This window comes from Lampetra fluviatilis, chromosome 22 (genome assembly GCF_964198595.1).
Source record: "Lampetra fluviatilis chromosome 22, kcLamFluv1.1, whole genome shotgun sequence".
Taxonomy (NCBI): Eukaryota; Metazoa; Chordata; class Hyperoartia; order Petromyzontiformes; family Petromyzontidae; genus Lampetra; species Lampetra fluviatilis.
The window spans coordinates 10,323,590-10,337,146 of record NC_136296.1 but is presented as its reverse complement, the minus strand read 5'-3'; the positions used below and the strand labels follow the sequence as shown (position 1 = coordinate 10,337,146).

The 13,557-nt window shown below is 50.5% G+C and overlaps 1 protein-coding gene across 1 annotated transcript in view; it reads right to left on the bottom strand.

The window, feature by feature from the left end:
* The window catches only part of LOC144938431 (collagen alpha-1(XXI) chain-like), a 56,992-nt gene that overhangs the window by 31,382 nt on the left and 12,053 nt on the right, over nucleotides 1–13,557 (bottom strand). The window contains exons 4-7 of the mRNA XM_078866211.1: nucleotides 12,963–13,202; nucleotides 9,182–9,365; nucleotides 8,686–8,851; nucleotides 177–402 (exon numbers count right to left, since the gene is read on the bottom strand). Coding sequence (XP_078722337.1) covers nucleotides 177–402; nucleotides 8,686–8,851; nucleotides 9,182–9,365; nucleotides 12,963–13,202 — 816 coding nt within the window. The remainder of the gene's footprint in view (nucleotides 1–176; nucleotides 403–8,685; nucleotides 8,852–9,181; nucleotides 9,366–12,962; nucleotides 13,203–13,557) is intronic.

The window sequence follows — 13,557 nt, the reverse complement described above, 5'->3', positions numbered from 1 at the left end:
CGGTGACGACGATGGGTGGGTTGGGGGGAGGGGTCCGGTGAAAGCACCGGACCCCCACCCCTGGCCACTACCAGCATCAAGGCAGAGGGGTTGGCGGGACTACCAGGAGATGGGCGTTCTCCACCACGCGACGAATTCGCGGGCGCCCCTCCCACAAGTGCAGCGGCTCAGCTCACCCAGAGGGACGGGCCCGAGAAGCGCGCCGTCTGCACGCCGTTTTGCAGGCTGGGCGACGAGAAGGTGACGGAGCGGTCCGAGCCGTCGAGGGTCACCGCCACCTGGATGGAGCCGTCGAGGGCGCGCACGCGCCACAGGTCCCACGCCTCGCGGCGCGCCGCCCCCTCCAGGCGCACCGTCGCCACGAAGACGTAGGACGGGGGCAGCCCCTCGGGCAGGATCTCCCTGCGGGTGGGCAGCGATCGGCAAGTCGGCGCGTCAGTCGCGAGGCGGCGGATCGGCTGAGTCGCGTAGGAGAACTCGCAGCGAGGGAGAAGGGTGGTGGGGGGAGAGTCGCCCTGCGTAGGCCGTGCAACGGGGTGGGGAAAGGAAGCCTCTCGACTGTGGGTGGCTGCAGTCTTCACCTTGAATAGCGCTCACCACTCGCACTGAGCTTATAACGGAACGGGGAAGGGAGTGGCGGTGCAGTGGTTAGCGCAGTGGGCTTTGCCTCGTCGGATGGAGATGGTTGGATGTTATTTGTATGTGTTTGGGTGATTTGTTTACTTTTCTTGTACTTTGCACTGCTATTGTGTTTTTGTGTTGTTTGTTGTTGTAAAGTTCTGACTCGCCCCTACTGGACATCTGTGAAAAAGAGCTTTATAGCTCATCGGATTCCTCCAAGCATAAATAAAGATTCTTCTGATCCTGATACATACTATGAGCCAAAAACACCGGAGTTCGATCTCCGCCCCAGGATAACATCAGCGACGAGCGATATCCGAACGAGAGTCCTCGGAAACCGCCCCGCGCTCTCACCGAGCGTGGGGAAGTTATGACCATGCTCATGCACGTGCGCGTGTTCAACTTCTTTCGCACCGTACTTGGCCAACCTCGCTAACCGGAGGTGCGAAAATGCAGGTCACCGCGGACAAGGGCCCTTTCCCACGCCCCGCGTCAAGTGACTCGCATCACGTCCGATCGCAAAACAGTTCGGAGGGTAACCCCTGTGGGCAGGTGTCTCTGCGTGGCACAAGGTGGTCCAGCAGCTGGCTGGGATTTGGGGGGTGGCGGGGGGGGGTGACGATGATTCCTGCGCGTGAATTCCAATTGAGAAATGTTCGGCGTCGTTTTTCGAATTTGAACAAAACACATTTTGGAGCGCGGGCACGTAATGACGTACCGATGCATCGATTGATCGTTCAAATTTGTTCTCGGTCGCTTCAATTCACGACATGTTCAAATGATACGCCAATTACATGGTTACTGTTACGTTCGTTATATAATGGGGCAAACAGAACCACACAAGTCAAGAAAAAACGTCAACCAAAAGTAATTTAAAAGGAGTAAAACATATATAACGAAATTAAAGCAATTCATGAGTTGGGCCACGGCCTTCAATCGTGATCATGATTAATTATCACAACCATCAAGCATGATCAGTATTCAAATCACTGGGCAAAGGTTGGATCTTTACCCGCCCGCACTCTCTGTAACCTTGCACTTCTTCATGGCATCCACAAGACCCAGTAGTGACCAATCGAATCAGCCACGTTGCTAGAGGGGACGCGGCAAATGAAATATAAATCCATCAGACGGGGAAAAGCCGGCGATTCTATGTATGTATTACGTTGAATTTATTTTGCACAGTACACAGCCAACTGTGCTAATCGGAGGTTTGGGAGAAAGACATCAAACTGAACACAAAAAGCAGTTCAAAGAAAATTTGTTTACAATCTAGATGATTTAAAAGTGCATCGCCCCAGTGGCTTCCTAACATCGGAAGGCAGAACGTTCCAGAAGGCCGGAGAAGTGCATCTCAAAGCGCCTCAATGCCGCGTCCATCTATGTTCGATGGCCCATCCAGAAGCCGCCACCGCTGCTGCGAAGATGACCGATGGTTTACGCTCCTTGACGAGACCAGCGGCGTCTTGTGGCCCGTCTGTGGCTCCGTTTTAAGCACCCGGTGTTGCCCCTTCACCCTCTGAAGTCGTCGCTCAACCGGGATTGCGCCCGCGGCGCGGTGCGATGGGCTACGACCGGCGAATCCGAACGAGCAGCTGCGCGGAGGGGGTGAGGCGCGGGCGGGGCGAGCGTGAGATGACGGCGTCAAACCACAAAGGAGCTGGCCGAGCACAAAAAAAACTTAGACGCGTGAGAATCGACCCCACACCGTGACCCGCCCCGCGGTTTTCGATTTCACGCGCTTGAACCTCAGCTCTGGCGGCGAGCGTTAAGCCGCCCTTGCGCGCCGTTCCGATCGACTAATCAGCTTCAACTGCGGCTCGCTTCAATGGCATCATTATTAGTGTTATCATTATTATCCTCCACGGTTTTATTCCCGATTCGCGTCGTTACGCGACGCGGCATCCACTCAGAACTGTCGCGGGGCAGCGAAGCCCTTCACGGTGAACGGCTCGTGGAAGTGGATATCACAGAGCTACCTCCGAGTGTACATCAAGTGACCTCTGGTCTGCACAGTGCTGCGTTTAGGCAAAAGCTAAGTAAGCTACGCACTTTTGAATCTAGATTGACATTTTTTTTGAGGACTGCTTTGTGTGTTCACTTCGTTGTCCTTCGCCCCACACTTCCGATTCGCGCGGTCGGCTATGTACAGTGCGAAAGAAGTTCAACATAGATACAGGAGTATGGTCATACTTCCCCCGCTTGGTGAAAGTTTAACTTAAGAGCTACAGCTTAGTGCTTCGCGCGACGAGGGGAGCCTCTAAACCAGAACACCAAATATAAATAATACGACGTTTCAAGTTTGACGTGATCGGTTGAAAAATAAAGGGGACGGGTGGGGGGAAAAAAACGACTCTCGAAAACGGTCATTCGCATTCGGATATGACAAAAATATACGGGTGCCCCTCGTTGTACGAACCCTAAGCTTGACATGGCTTTGGCCTCCAGTGCGTCGTACTCACGCCCCGGGTGTGCAACCATGAAAGGTCAGCAGCGCTTTCAGCTCGCCCCACGTACGGAAGGTCGGCGTTGCGAGGTTTGCCGCGGGATGGTGAGATCGGTATTCTGCTCAGGGCTGGCGATGGTTCGCTGAGCGAAAATGCTTCGGGACGCGGCGGAGGAAACATGATGAAAGTGCGTAGGGGTGTATGTATATGTGTACGTTGAACTTCTTTCGCACCGTACGTAGCCAACCATGCTCTCTGCAATGGGGAACGCGTGATCTGAGGTGAGAAAAGATGATCAAAGGTTTCAGTTTGGTGTTTTAACATCTTAACACCTGTTTTGTTGCTGGTAAAGTAATAAATAATAATAATTGTATCTGTCTTTCATCAGGAGCTGAAGCGTCTTGCAGTCCTCTTTTCACTGTGACGATGGCTGACTTTGCCCGGCCGTTGGTGACCGGGCCGACACCATCGACTCAACCGCATTTGAGGAGCCAGTTTTAAACCGAGAGGTGGCCGACACGCGGATGTCGAACCGGTGTCCTGCTTGGCGCTTCTCACCGCTGAGCCATTGGGGAGGCACCTGCAGGCGCGTCACCGATTAAGGCAATGGTTCATAATGCAGTTTTTTTTTGGGTTAGATCACATAAATATTTACGCATGAATATTTACGCGTAAATATCTAACCCTATGGATGATATTGGTCGCGAAAGCCGACGTGATTTAGGCAGTGGTTCATACTCTTAGTTTTTTCGGTAAAGTCACGTAGGTAAAAAATGTAATAAATAAAAATAAATAATTATAAAAAATCACGACGTTTCGGAGGCAATACAAGTCTCCGTCATCAGGTGCGACCGTCACAGCCAGATTTGCTGTATCAAGTGAGGCAGGGATTCCAAGATGCAAGTTCAAGAAATACAAGTTAAGGGGGAGGGGGGGGGGGAGCTTATCATTCATTCTGAAAAGCTCCCCCTTAACTTGTATTTAAGAACTTGCATCTTGGAATCCCTGCCTCACTTGATACAGCAAATCTGGCTGTGACGGTCCCACCTGATGACGGAGACTTGTGTTGCCTCCGAAACGTCGTGATTTTTATTATTTTATTTTTATTAATTTTAATTTCTTTTTTTTACCTACGTGACTTTACCGAAAAAAACAATAGTATGAATCCTTGCAGTCACGAAAGCTTCAAATCTAGAATTAAGGCAGTGGTTGTTTATCCTGGGGCAGAGATGCGGGAGGTCTCCGCCGTTCTTAAACAGACGAGATAGCCGGAGGGCAGCCTCTGATAAGCGTGCCAAATGGGGGCAGATTAGGGGACGTTGGAGGCGGAAAATGAAATCTCAGAAGAGCCAAATAAATTAACAAGTAAGCGTGCACTTACAAAAGAAGAGGAACATATTTTCCAACTGCACGCCAGAGATTGCAGATAAATGCGATGCATTCATTCGCTTTGCTGGTTGACCCAGAAAAGGACATGCACATGTGAAGTACTGATGGGAAGAGCGGACAATGTTTACATACTGTATAAGTTTGCATATTGTAAAATAGAATAATAATAATAATATTTCCCATTATTCGTCAATGAAAATATCGATGGCTCTCGAAACTCCCTTTTCAGAAGAGTTTTGCTGCATCGGGATGTTTGGCCAAAGCCACTAGTGAGTTTTGATTTAAAGCTTTCGTGATTGCAGGGATTCATATTCTTGGTTCTTTCGGTAAAGTCACGTGTCAGCCACCTTGTGTTGCAGTCGAAACGTCGTGAGACTTTTAATTGTTTTATATTTATATTATTTTATTATTTCCCTTCTATGTGACTTTACCGACAGAACCAAGAACACTAGTGAGTTGTTCGCCTCTTTGTCGGAGAAAACCAGATTAGTCGGAGAAAGCCCACCACGCGCGCGAGAGGGTAATGCGCGAGTCTCCACACGGATGGATCCAAGAATCTTTTGCCATACTGCCATGTTTTGACACCACTTTGTAGCCCAAGTCTACAACAACACCACCACGCTTTTTTCCAGACACTCTGTGACCCAATTACCCACCAGGGCTCAGTGCTGCTTAGCGTCCAATATCAAGGAATGAGATCAGAGTGCATTCAGGGTGAATTGGTCATAGGAAAAAGAACCCGACGATCGATGTGGTCCCACTGGAACCGGAACAACCGCCTTGGAGGCTGAAGGACAATGATGCGTGCTGGTTGGCCTCACACCCACCAGGAACACAAGACGCACAAGACGGAAAAACACGCGCAGGCAAACGCATGGCGTCAACCAAGGTTTACAATGGAGAGTCGGTCCCGGCTGCTGCCGATGATATTCAGTCAATCAGCCTACGACGTTTTTGTCGCAAATTTTGCAACCGTAAATTTGAGTGAAAGTAATGCACGTGCGTTGGCGAGGCACGCGACGATTCAGCCCCCAAAATGGTCGCGGGAATTGTCGTGACTCAAGGAGGGGGGGGGGGGGGGGTGGGAGGGTCAAGATTCAATTCACGAAACGATTTTATTTACATTTTTTGACTACCGCTACCGTCTCCCGCAGGTTCGGCGCAGCCGGCGGTCGAGTCTAACGGGCGAAGCGGAGGCCCAAAGGACGGAACCGACGCCCAAGGGAACGGCCACAGCGGTAGCCACAGCGACGGGAGCAGCTCGTGCCCGTCAACGCTCCTGTCGCATCGTCGCGAGAAACCGGGAGCGATGGCCTGCAGGGGGTGACCTTCACCCAACAGTGGATAGATCATGACCGATGACGGTGACGACGACGACGTTAATGATGATGCGTAGCACATGCTGGTCAGTGGCTGGCAGGCAGGCAGGCAGGCGAGATATGAGACGCGGCTTTTGCAGATTTGTTTCCATTCGAATTTCCAAAGGACGCAAAGAGGTCACCCTGGTTGATGTGGCCATTGTTCTTAACTTAAACAGGAAACCTCACCAGAGCGGCTGCCATCATTTAGCCATGCGGTTCTATTTGGTTTCAGAAGGAGATAAAATTAATTGCGGTCAATTTTTGCAATGGTTTACAGATAAAAAAAAATCGCCCGCTGGAATGTTAATGATGTGGATAAACAAGATGTACGTGTTTAAAGTTTAAAATTGAGATGTTAATGCTCCGAATCGGCATCGCGATGTGGAGATACGTGCCACTAATGGCACTATTCTTCAACGTGGTTTTTTTCGGTGGTATATAATTGTTATACTTTTTAAATGGCCCGCAGGAAAAAAAAAATGACTCCAAAAAAAATATACATCATGCACCCGCGATCAACAGCCAGGATTCAAACTCAGGTCACCATACCTTCGCAATGCAGCGCAATAAGCAGTACACCACGACTCCCACCGCACATGCTCATGCACGCGTACACAGGCAGCACGATTGGACGGATATGGATGAAGTAGCTTCCTCTCGTTGTGTAAATCCCTTTCTCGGTGACTTCAATTATTGTGGGCATGGGCAAATTGAAACTCCTGTAATCCAACTACCCCATTATCCGAGGCTCCAATTGTATGTCGTTCCCAATCAACCCGCAATAACTCCTGTTATTCGTGGGTCTATTCATTTACCTATGTATGTACGTAGAACTTCTTTCACACCGCACGTAGCCAACCATGCTAATCGGTGGTGTGGTCCTCTGACCCACGTGCTCCTCATCCCTTCTGTCAGTGCATATGCCACGGATGCAGCTGCATACTGTCCGCGGATACATGTCCGGATTTAGTTAGTTTCACGGATAACAGAATGGCAACTCTTCTTGTCCGCACATTTGCTCATTCGCGAACATCCCCCCCCTCCATCCCCTTCCATACAAGTGGGGTGCCCTTCCTACCCCCCACAACGACCCCCCCATGCCCCCCCCCCCCCCCGCCCCGGACCCCCACACTCTGCAGACGTCTCGGCGGACAAGAAGCGCAAAAAAATTGCAGGACTTACGAGCAGACCTCGAACTCCGCTCTCCGCTACATTAAGCGGCGTTCCGTGTGCGGGAGGGGGGGGGAGACGAACTGAGGACACATGCCGGCTCGCCCATCATCTCCCGCCACGGCATCGTAAACACGCACACACGCACACGCGCACGCACGCACCCAAGCCGCTCCCAGGGTCGAGCCGGCGCAGATGGGGAACCGGCTAACGGGAATAGTTCACGCAACATCTGGCCCGCCGACCTTGGGAAGAACAAGCAGCTCTCCCGTGGCGGGGGTCTCGCTCGCTGATGCAACGCACGCCGCGGATTGTGGAGCAGAGTGTGGGCCCCCCCTCCATCGGACGACGATTTCCCTGAAAGCTTTCTGTGGACACGTGCGTCTGGTCGGCGTTGTCTCTCCCGCGCGGCTGACATCAATGCCACCCGTGCCCACCGCTCAGGCTGGAGATGTCACTCGTCGCCACCGACCCGAACGCTACCTCCTCCTCCCGTCGCTTTGACTTTACCGAAAGGAGATTGAGGTTCTACCGTGGGATCGTTTTTTGTTGTTGCAAAGTTATGAAAAATTATAATATTTGTTTACCCTTTCTGGTAATAAAACAGGAGGTGTTAAGATGTTCAAGCACATTTTTCAAGGAATAAAGTCTGCATAAACCACCAAACAAAACGTGGCCTGATTCTAATGCATTGTCTTTGAAACTGATTGTCCTACGCCAGAGACAGCCTCATTTACGTATTTATCGCCTGGTCTCACCAGTATCAAACCAGAGAACTCCAAAAGGCGATCACTACAGAGACAATTCCCGTATCAGAGCATTTATATCTCGGTGATAACAGCTACAGTATATCATGGGACCTTTTTGCCAGCATTACAGAATGAAAAATAAGAATGGGTTCTTCCCTTTCTATCAAAGCATGTTTTTGTTTGCATGTTCACCACGAGTACACGTGGTTAATGCAGACTTGATCCCTTGCAATACGTTTCTATTTGGTGTTTGAACATCTTAACACAACTCCTGTTTTATTGCCAGAAAGGGTAAAACTTATTCTTATTTTTCAGAGGTTCTACCATTGGTTTACGTTGATGAGATTGTGCGTCACAATCTCATCAGATCTTGCAGGCTAAGCAGGTTCGAGCCTGTGCACGGGCGCTTTACGATTGGCTAACGCGTGCCGGCACCGTGAAGGCGAGGGTTGGCGGGTCTCATAAACGCTCGGTGCTGGATCGTTGATGAACCAGATTGTCGGATGCGATGGCATCTATCGCCTAATCGTCGTGGTGGCGAGATGGCCACTACCTCGCCTGGTATGCAGGAGGTCGTGGGTGCGATCCAGACTCTGACACCTGCTGTATATTTGCAGTTTGCGGTGTCTCTCTCTCTCCTCGTGGTGGTCGCGCGGATTTTTCTTCGGGTCCTCTGGTTTTTCCCTCTGCGTTTAGAATCAACATCACGCGTTTTGAGTATTTGCCTGCCGCTATACATTTCCACGTGATAAGCCACTTTGTTGAATGATCGTTTATGGCTAGGTCGTTTCTGAAAAAAATCCAGACAGCTCAGGGGGACCTACCCGGTAAAATATCAAAATAAAAAAAAAGCTTTAGCTTAATTGCCACACTTAATAGTCTGGCTAGCTGGCCCTCCAGCTCGCCCGCCCACTCACCCTCCGGTCCGCCGACTCGTGGCACTCTCACCGTGTCTTCTCGGTGAAGTCCATCCTCGAGGTGATGGAGAAGCTGACCTCGGAGTGGATGGAGCCGAGCTTGCGCTCTGCCTTCTGGTAGATCCGCATCCCCTCCAGCAGGTCGAAGCCCTTCTCGTCTTGGCCGCGGGACGGGATGCGCCCGGGGCACACGGTTTCTGAAAAGCGACGTTCACGCGCGTTCGAACTCGCACTCGTTCACTTGGGCACGCTCATTCACTCACTCACGCATTCAGTCGCGCGCACTCGCATGCACTAAATCGCACCCATTCACACGCATACCTGCAATGCCCAAGCCACAAATACAAAGCAGACATCACGGCAATACGAGACCCCGCTGCTCCGGACGCGGTTGTCTGGCTTGACCACCCGAATGTGAGAAACTGTGGTTCGTTTTGCTCTCCGCATCTACATCAATCGCACGTGTGGAAAACGGCCGAGAAGTGACGTGCGGTGACGCCCCCCAATCCCCTTGCTCGCCACGTCACCTTCGCACAGCTTCTGCTTGATGGTCTCCTTGATGCGCGAGATCGCGTTGTAGTCCTCCACGTAGAAGACGTACGAGGACGAGGGGCGGTTCGCGATCTCCTTCAGCTCGGCCTCCTCGATGGCCTGGCCCACGCCGATGGCGAACATGATGATGCGGTTCTCCTTCGCCTCCAGCGACGCGATCTGCGCTCGCGACGGGAGATGTGGGGGTGGGATGGGGGGGAGGAGGTCATGCCGTGGGCGTTGAGCAAGACACGTGGGCCCCAAGGGGTGCCCACCTGCACCAGGGACCCACTTGCTCAGGGGCCTGCTCACTCAGCGGTTCATCCGCTCAGAGGCCCACTCAACCAGCGGCCCATCCACCCAGGGGCCAATTCACCCAGGGGCACAACCACCCAGGGGCCAATTCACTCAGGGGCCCAACCACCCACCCACCCCACCCACCCAGGGGCCAATTCACCCAGGGGCACATCAACCCAGGGGCACATCAACCCAGGGGCCCATTCACCCAGATGTGAATAACTCGGTTGAGCCTTACCTGGCAAAAATTAAAAATAGTTGAATAGTTTTAGTTCAAGAGTTTTCTATTTTCGCAACTCAGATTTGAACATTCAGATTTTCTGACCGCGAGTCAAACATTCTTTCCACGCTAGGGCCGCTGGTGCCAGGATCAACGAGCGAGAAGTCAGTCTCACTGGGCTCTCACATTGGCCGTACATTTAATCACGTGGGTAGGATTTTCAATCCATCTGTGTTGACCGTTTGAGTCATGTTCTCTTTGTATATTTATATTTTTTGTCCCAAACTAAAACTAACAAATCAGTACTCAGCGAGGCTTTACTGTGACTGGATAAACAAATTCCGTGATCATTGTTTATATATGCATGTATGTTGAACTTCTTTTGCACCGTACACCGCCAACCATGACTAATCGGAGTGTGTGGGTGAAGGACAACGAACTAAACACAATGAGCAGTTCTAAAGAAATGAGTTTTTCAATCTAGATGATGATTTAAAAGTGCATAGCTCCAGTGACGTCCTAATATTGGAAGGAAGAACGTTCCAGACGGCCGCAGAAGCGCATTGGAAAGCGCACGATGCAGTGACCGTCCTTGTTTGATGGCTGGACAAAAGCCGCCACCACTGATGCTGCGAGGATGACCGGAGTTCTACATTATCTATGCACATGCATATGGAGCGGTGGTGGAGTGGTTAGCGTGCTACCAGCGACTCTGATGGCCGAGCTAGCGCGGGGCCCGTAGCATATGCTACTTTTGTGACTCGGATAATCCGGCACTGACGACGATGCACGTGCAGGCGAAAGGGGCGAATGCTCTCTCCTGACTTTCACGTTGTTAGAAATGAGCTACGCCTTTAGCAAATGGCTCAGGTCGAAAACTGGCATCCCGCAGATGCCGGCAAAAAAAAAAGACGAAACTAAATTCGCGCACATGTTACTCGGGCGAAAGATTCTAAGAAACCCATAAATATAATAATTGTTTATTAAACAATTTACCATGCTTCGTGTGCCTGTTTACACGGGCAAGCGTGCTTCAAAGTACTTCCAGCAACAATGAAAAAAAAATGATGTCCGTAAAAAAAAAACAATCTGTTCTTAACTCTAAAATATGCTCAAAGTAAGGTACCGTGGTTGTCTGCGCAAACATCAAGACTGACGTTCGAAGAAAGGCTAAAAAAGCTTTGAGGTTGCTTATTTTAAATTTCCCTTTGGTTATGAAAGCTCTTAGCAGGACTGGTGGCACTTACGTCGCATACTGCTTCGACTGCTTATTTTGGTAACTATTTGCTCTTCGGTGCAGTTACTTTGGCATTAAAATAATCCATTGGCCAGCAAGCAATGGCCACAACAAAACGCATGTTTTTGATAGGGTGCCCCCAATAGGACATTAAAGGGATCAGATGAAAGCTGGCTTGGACGCGATCCACTTGGACACGGGGCAAGCAGACTCTTCTACCCCAGACCACCTCAATAGCTCCTTGGGAACTCATAAAAACGCGTGCAAATAATACAAATATCGCCTGCCAGTTTTTATCGTTATTATTATTATTTCGTCAATCCGAGTACATTGCAGTTATGCCTCTCGCTGGCTTACCATAGTCTGGTTCACCAAAAGTCCATCGGCGAGGCTTTACTTGTGTAAATAACTCACGGTAGCGTCGTTGTTGATGACAAGAGCCTTTCAGCATGAGGTTTGAGCGTCTTGCGCATTCACGGACGCGCACGGATAATTGTGCACCCCATGCGCGTCATTGCGAGGATGTTCAACGCAGACCAACTGCCAGTGTCAGGGCCCTTGCTACATGAACATTAGCTGACCCGCCCCTCTCTAAAACCTTTATAAACAGCTTGCTCTCAGAGGCCCACCTCCATGTTCCTGATGACGACCGCTTGTGTTGCGATCGAAACGTCGTGATTTTTTATTATTATTTTGTATTCGCTTTCTTTTTATTATTTTACTGTTCCCAGTTTTTATTTCTACGTGACTTTACCGAAAGAACCATAGAAGATGTTCAACGCGTTGCCTCGCTTTGGGCTGATGCAGCCTTTGGTGTTGCATGATTAGAACTACCCCCCTTCCCCCCTTAAGGAAACTTCGAACTCACGTCGGTCCAGTTAGAACAGCCAAAGCGATATATAAAAAAAAACCCCATAGGAGTGCAAAATATAGAAAATGGTAAGCAAGGCACTTAATATAAATCACGATTTACGTCATTTAAAAAAATATAAAAAATAAAAATAATGCATTCTTTAATTATTTATATTAGTCCGATTTATGAAGATTGGGCAAGGTGGTAGAATTGTGGGGAGCACATGGCAGGGAGTAGAGAGGGAGATGCAAGGGGACAGGTAAGCCGGGCAAGGCCGTGGGCGATCTTTAATACACCGAGGCCAATCTCGAGGTGGACTCTGGAATGGACTGGGAGCCAGTGAAGGGGTCAAAGCATTGGGGGTGATTTGGTCTCGGTTACGTTGGGTGGTAAGATGTTAATGACATCGCCTGGTATACAGGAGGTCGTAGGTTTCGTCCCGACCCTGACGCCTGCTGTATATTTGTAATTTGCGTGTCTCTCTCCCCATGGTCGTGTGGATTTTTGGGTCCTCGTGGAGGGAAACACCTCCGGTTTTTCCCTCCACGTTTAGAACCATGCGTTTAGAGTATTTGCCTGCTTTACATTTCCCAGTGATGATAAGCCACTTCGTCGAGCAATCATTTGTGGCAAGGTCGCTTCTGAACAAGAAGCCCATAGCTCAGTGGGGCCTTATTACCTGGTTGCAATAAAACACAAAAAACCCCACCATTGGAACCTCCTTTGCCAGTAGCAAAATATGATTTAACAAAAATGTACCCTTTTATCTGGCAACAAAACTGACACCCTTTTTTTTTTTACAAGTAGTCATGTTTGCATTGACCACAATACCTGCCGTCGGAATGCAAAAAAAACAACTCTGATAATGAATACCTTTTGGCGTCATCTGGTCCAACACCATGTGAGACTAGGCTCTAAGAAAAGCTGTCTCGGGTGTGGACCAATCAATTTCAAGGACAGTGCATACATTATCAGAGTTGTGTTTTTTTGCATTCCAACCGCAGGTATTGTGGTCAATGCAAACATGACTCTTTGTAAAAAAAAAAGGTGTCAGTTTTGTTGCCAGATAAAAGGGTAAAAAAAAATTATCAAAAAAAAAACAATTAACAACAGTGCCAGTTCTGAGACGACACTCCGGCAAAATCCATGCCGTCCCGTCGGGTTCCTCACCGTGACGTTGTCCTGAGACTTGCCGTCGGTCACCACCACCACGGTGCGCACCATCTTGCTGTCGGCGCGGGGGGACGCGGGGAACACGCTGCGCGTCACGAACTGGATGGCGCGGCCCGTCTTGGTGTTGCCTCCCAGGTAGGAGATCCCACCCAGCGCGGCCATGAGTTGCTCGTTGGAGGTCTGCGCCCCCAGCGGGATCTCCAGCTGCGGCCAGTCGCTGTACTGGATCACGCCGACCTGCTCGCGCCGTTGTGCGGCCACGACAACGACAGAGGGTACGTGTGGCAGCGACGCTCGGCCGAACGGCGGGGCAAACAGCGTAGAGGATGAGGAGGAGAAAGACGCACGTGCCCCGCGCGAGGATTGCACAGGCGCTTTCTGGCGTGCGTTTATACATCGGAAGCGTTACAGTGAGCGACAGGAACGTGACGGCGTGGGAAGGGGTAGTGACGAATGCCGTCTTGAGCGCCCTGTGCTAGAGCCGACTTCCGTCTGCCAGCCGGGGGTGTGCTGGCGGGCAGCTGACAGGGCTGCGCTTTTGGCCCGTACCTTAGACCTTAGTGCAGTAAACGTCGCGAGAAGATGTTGCGCA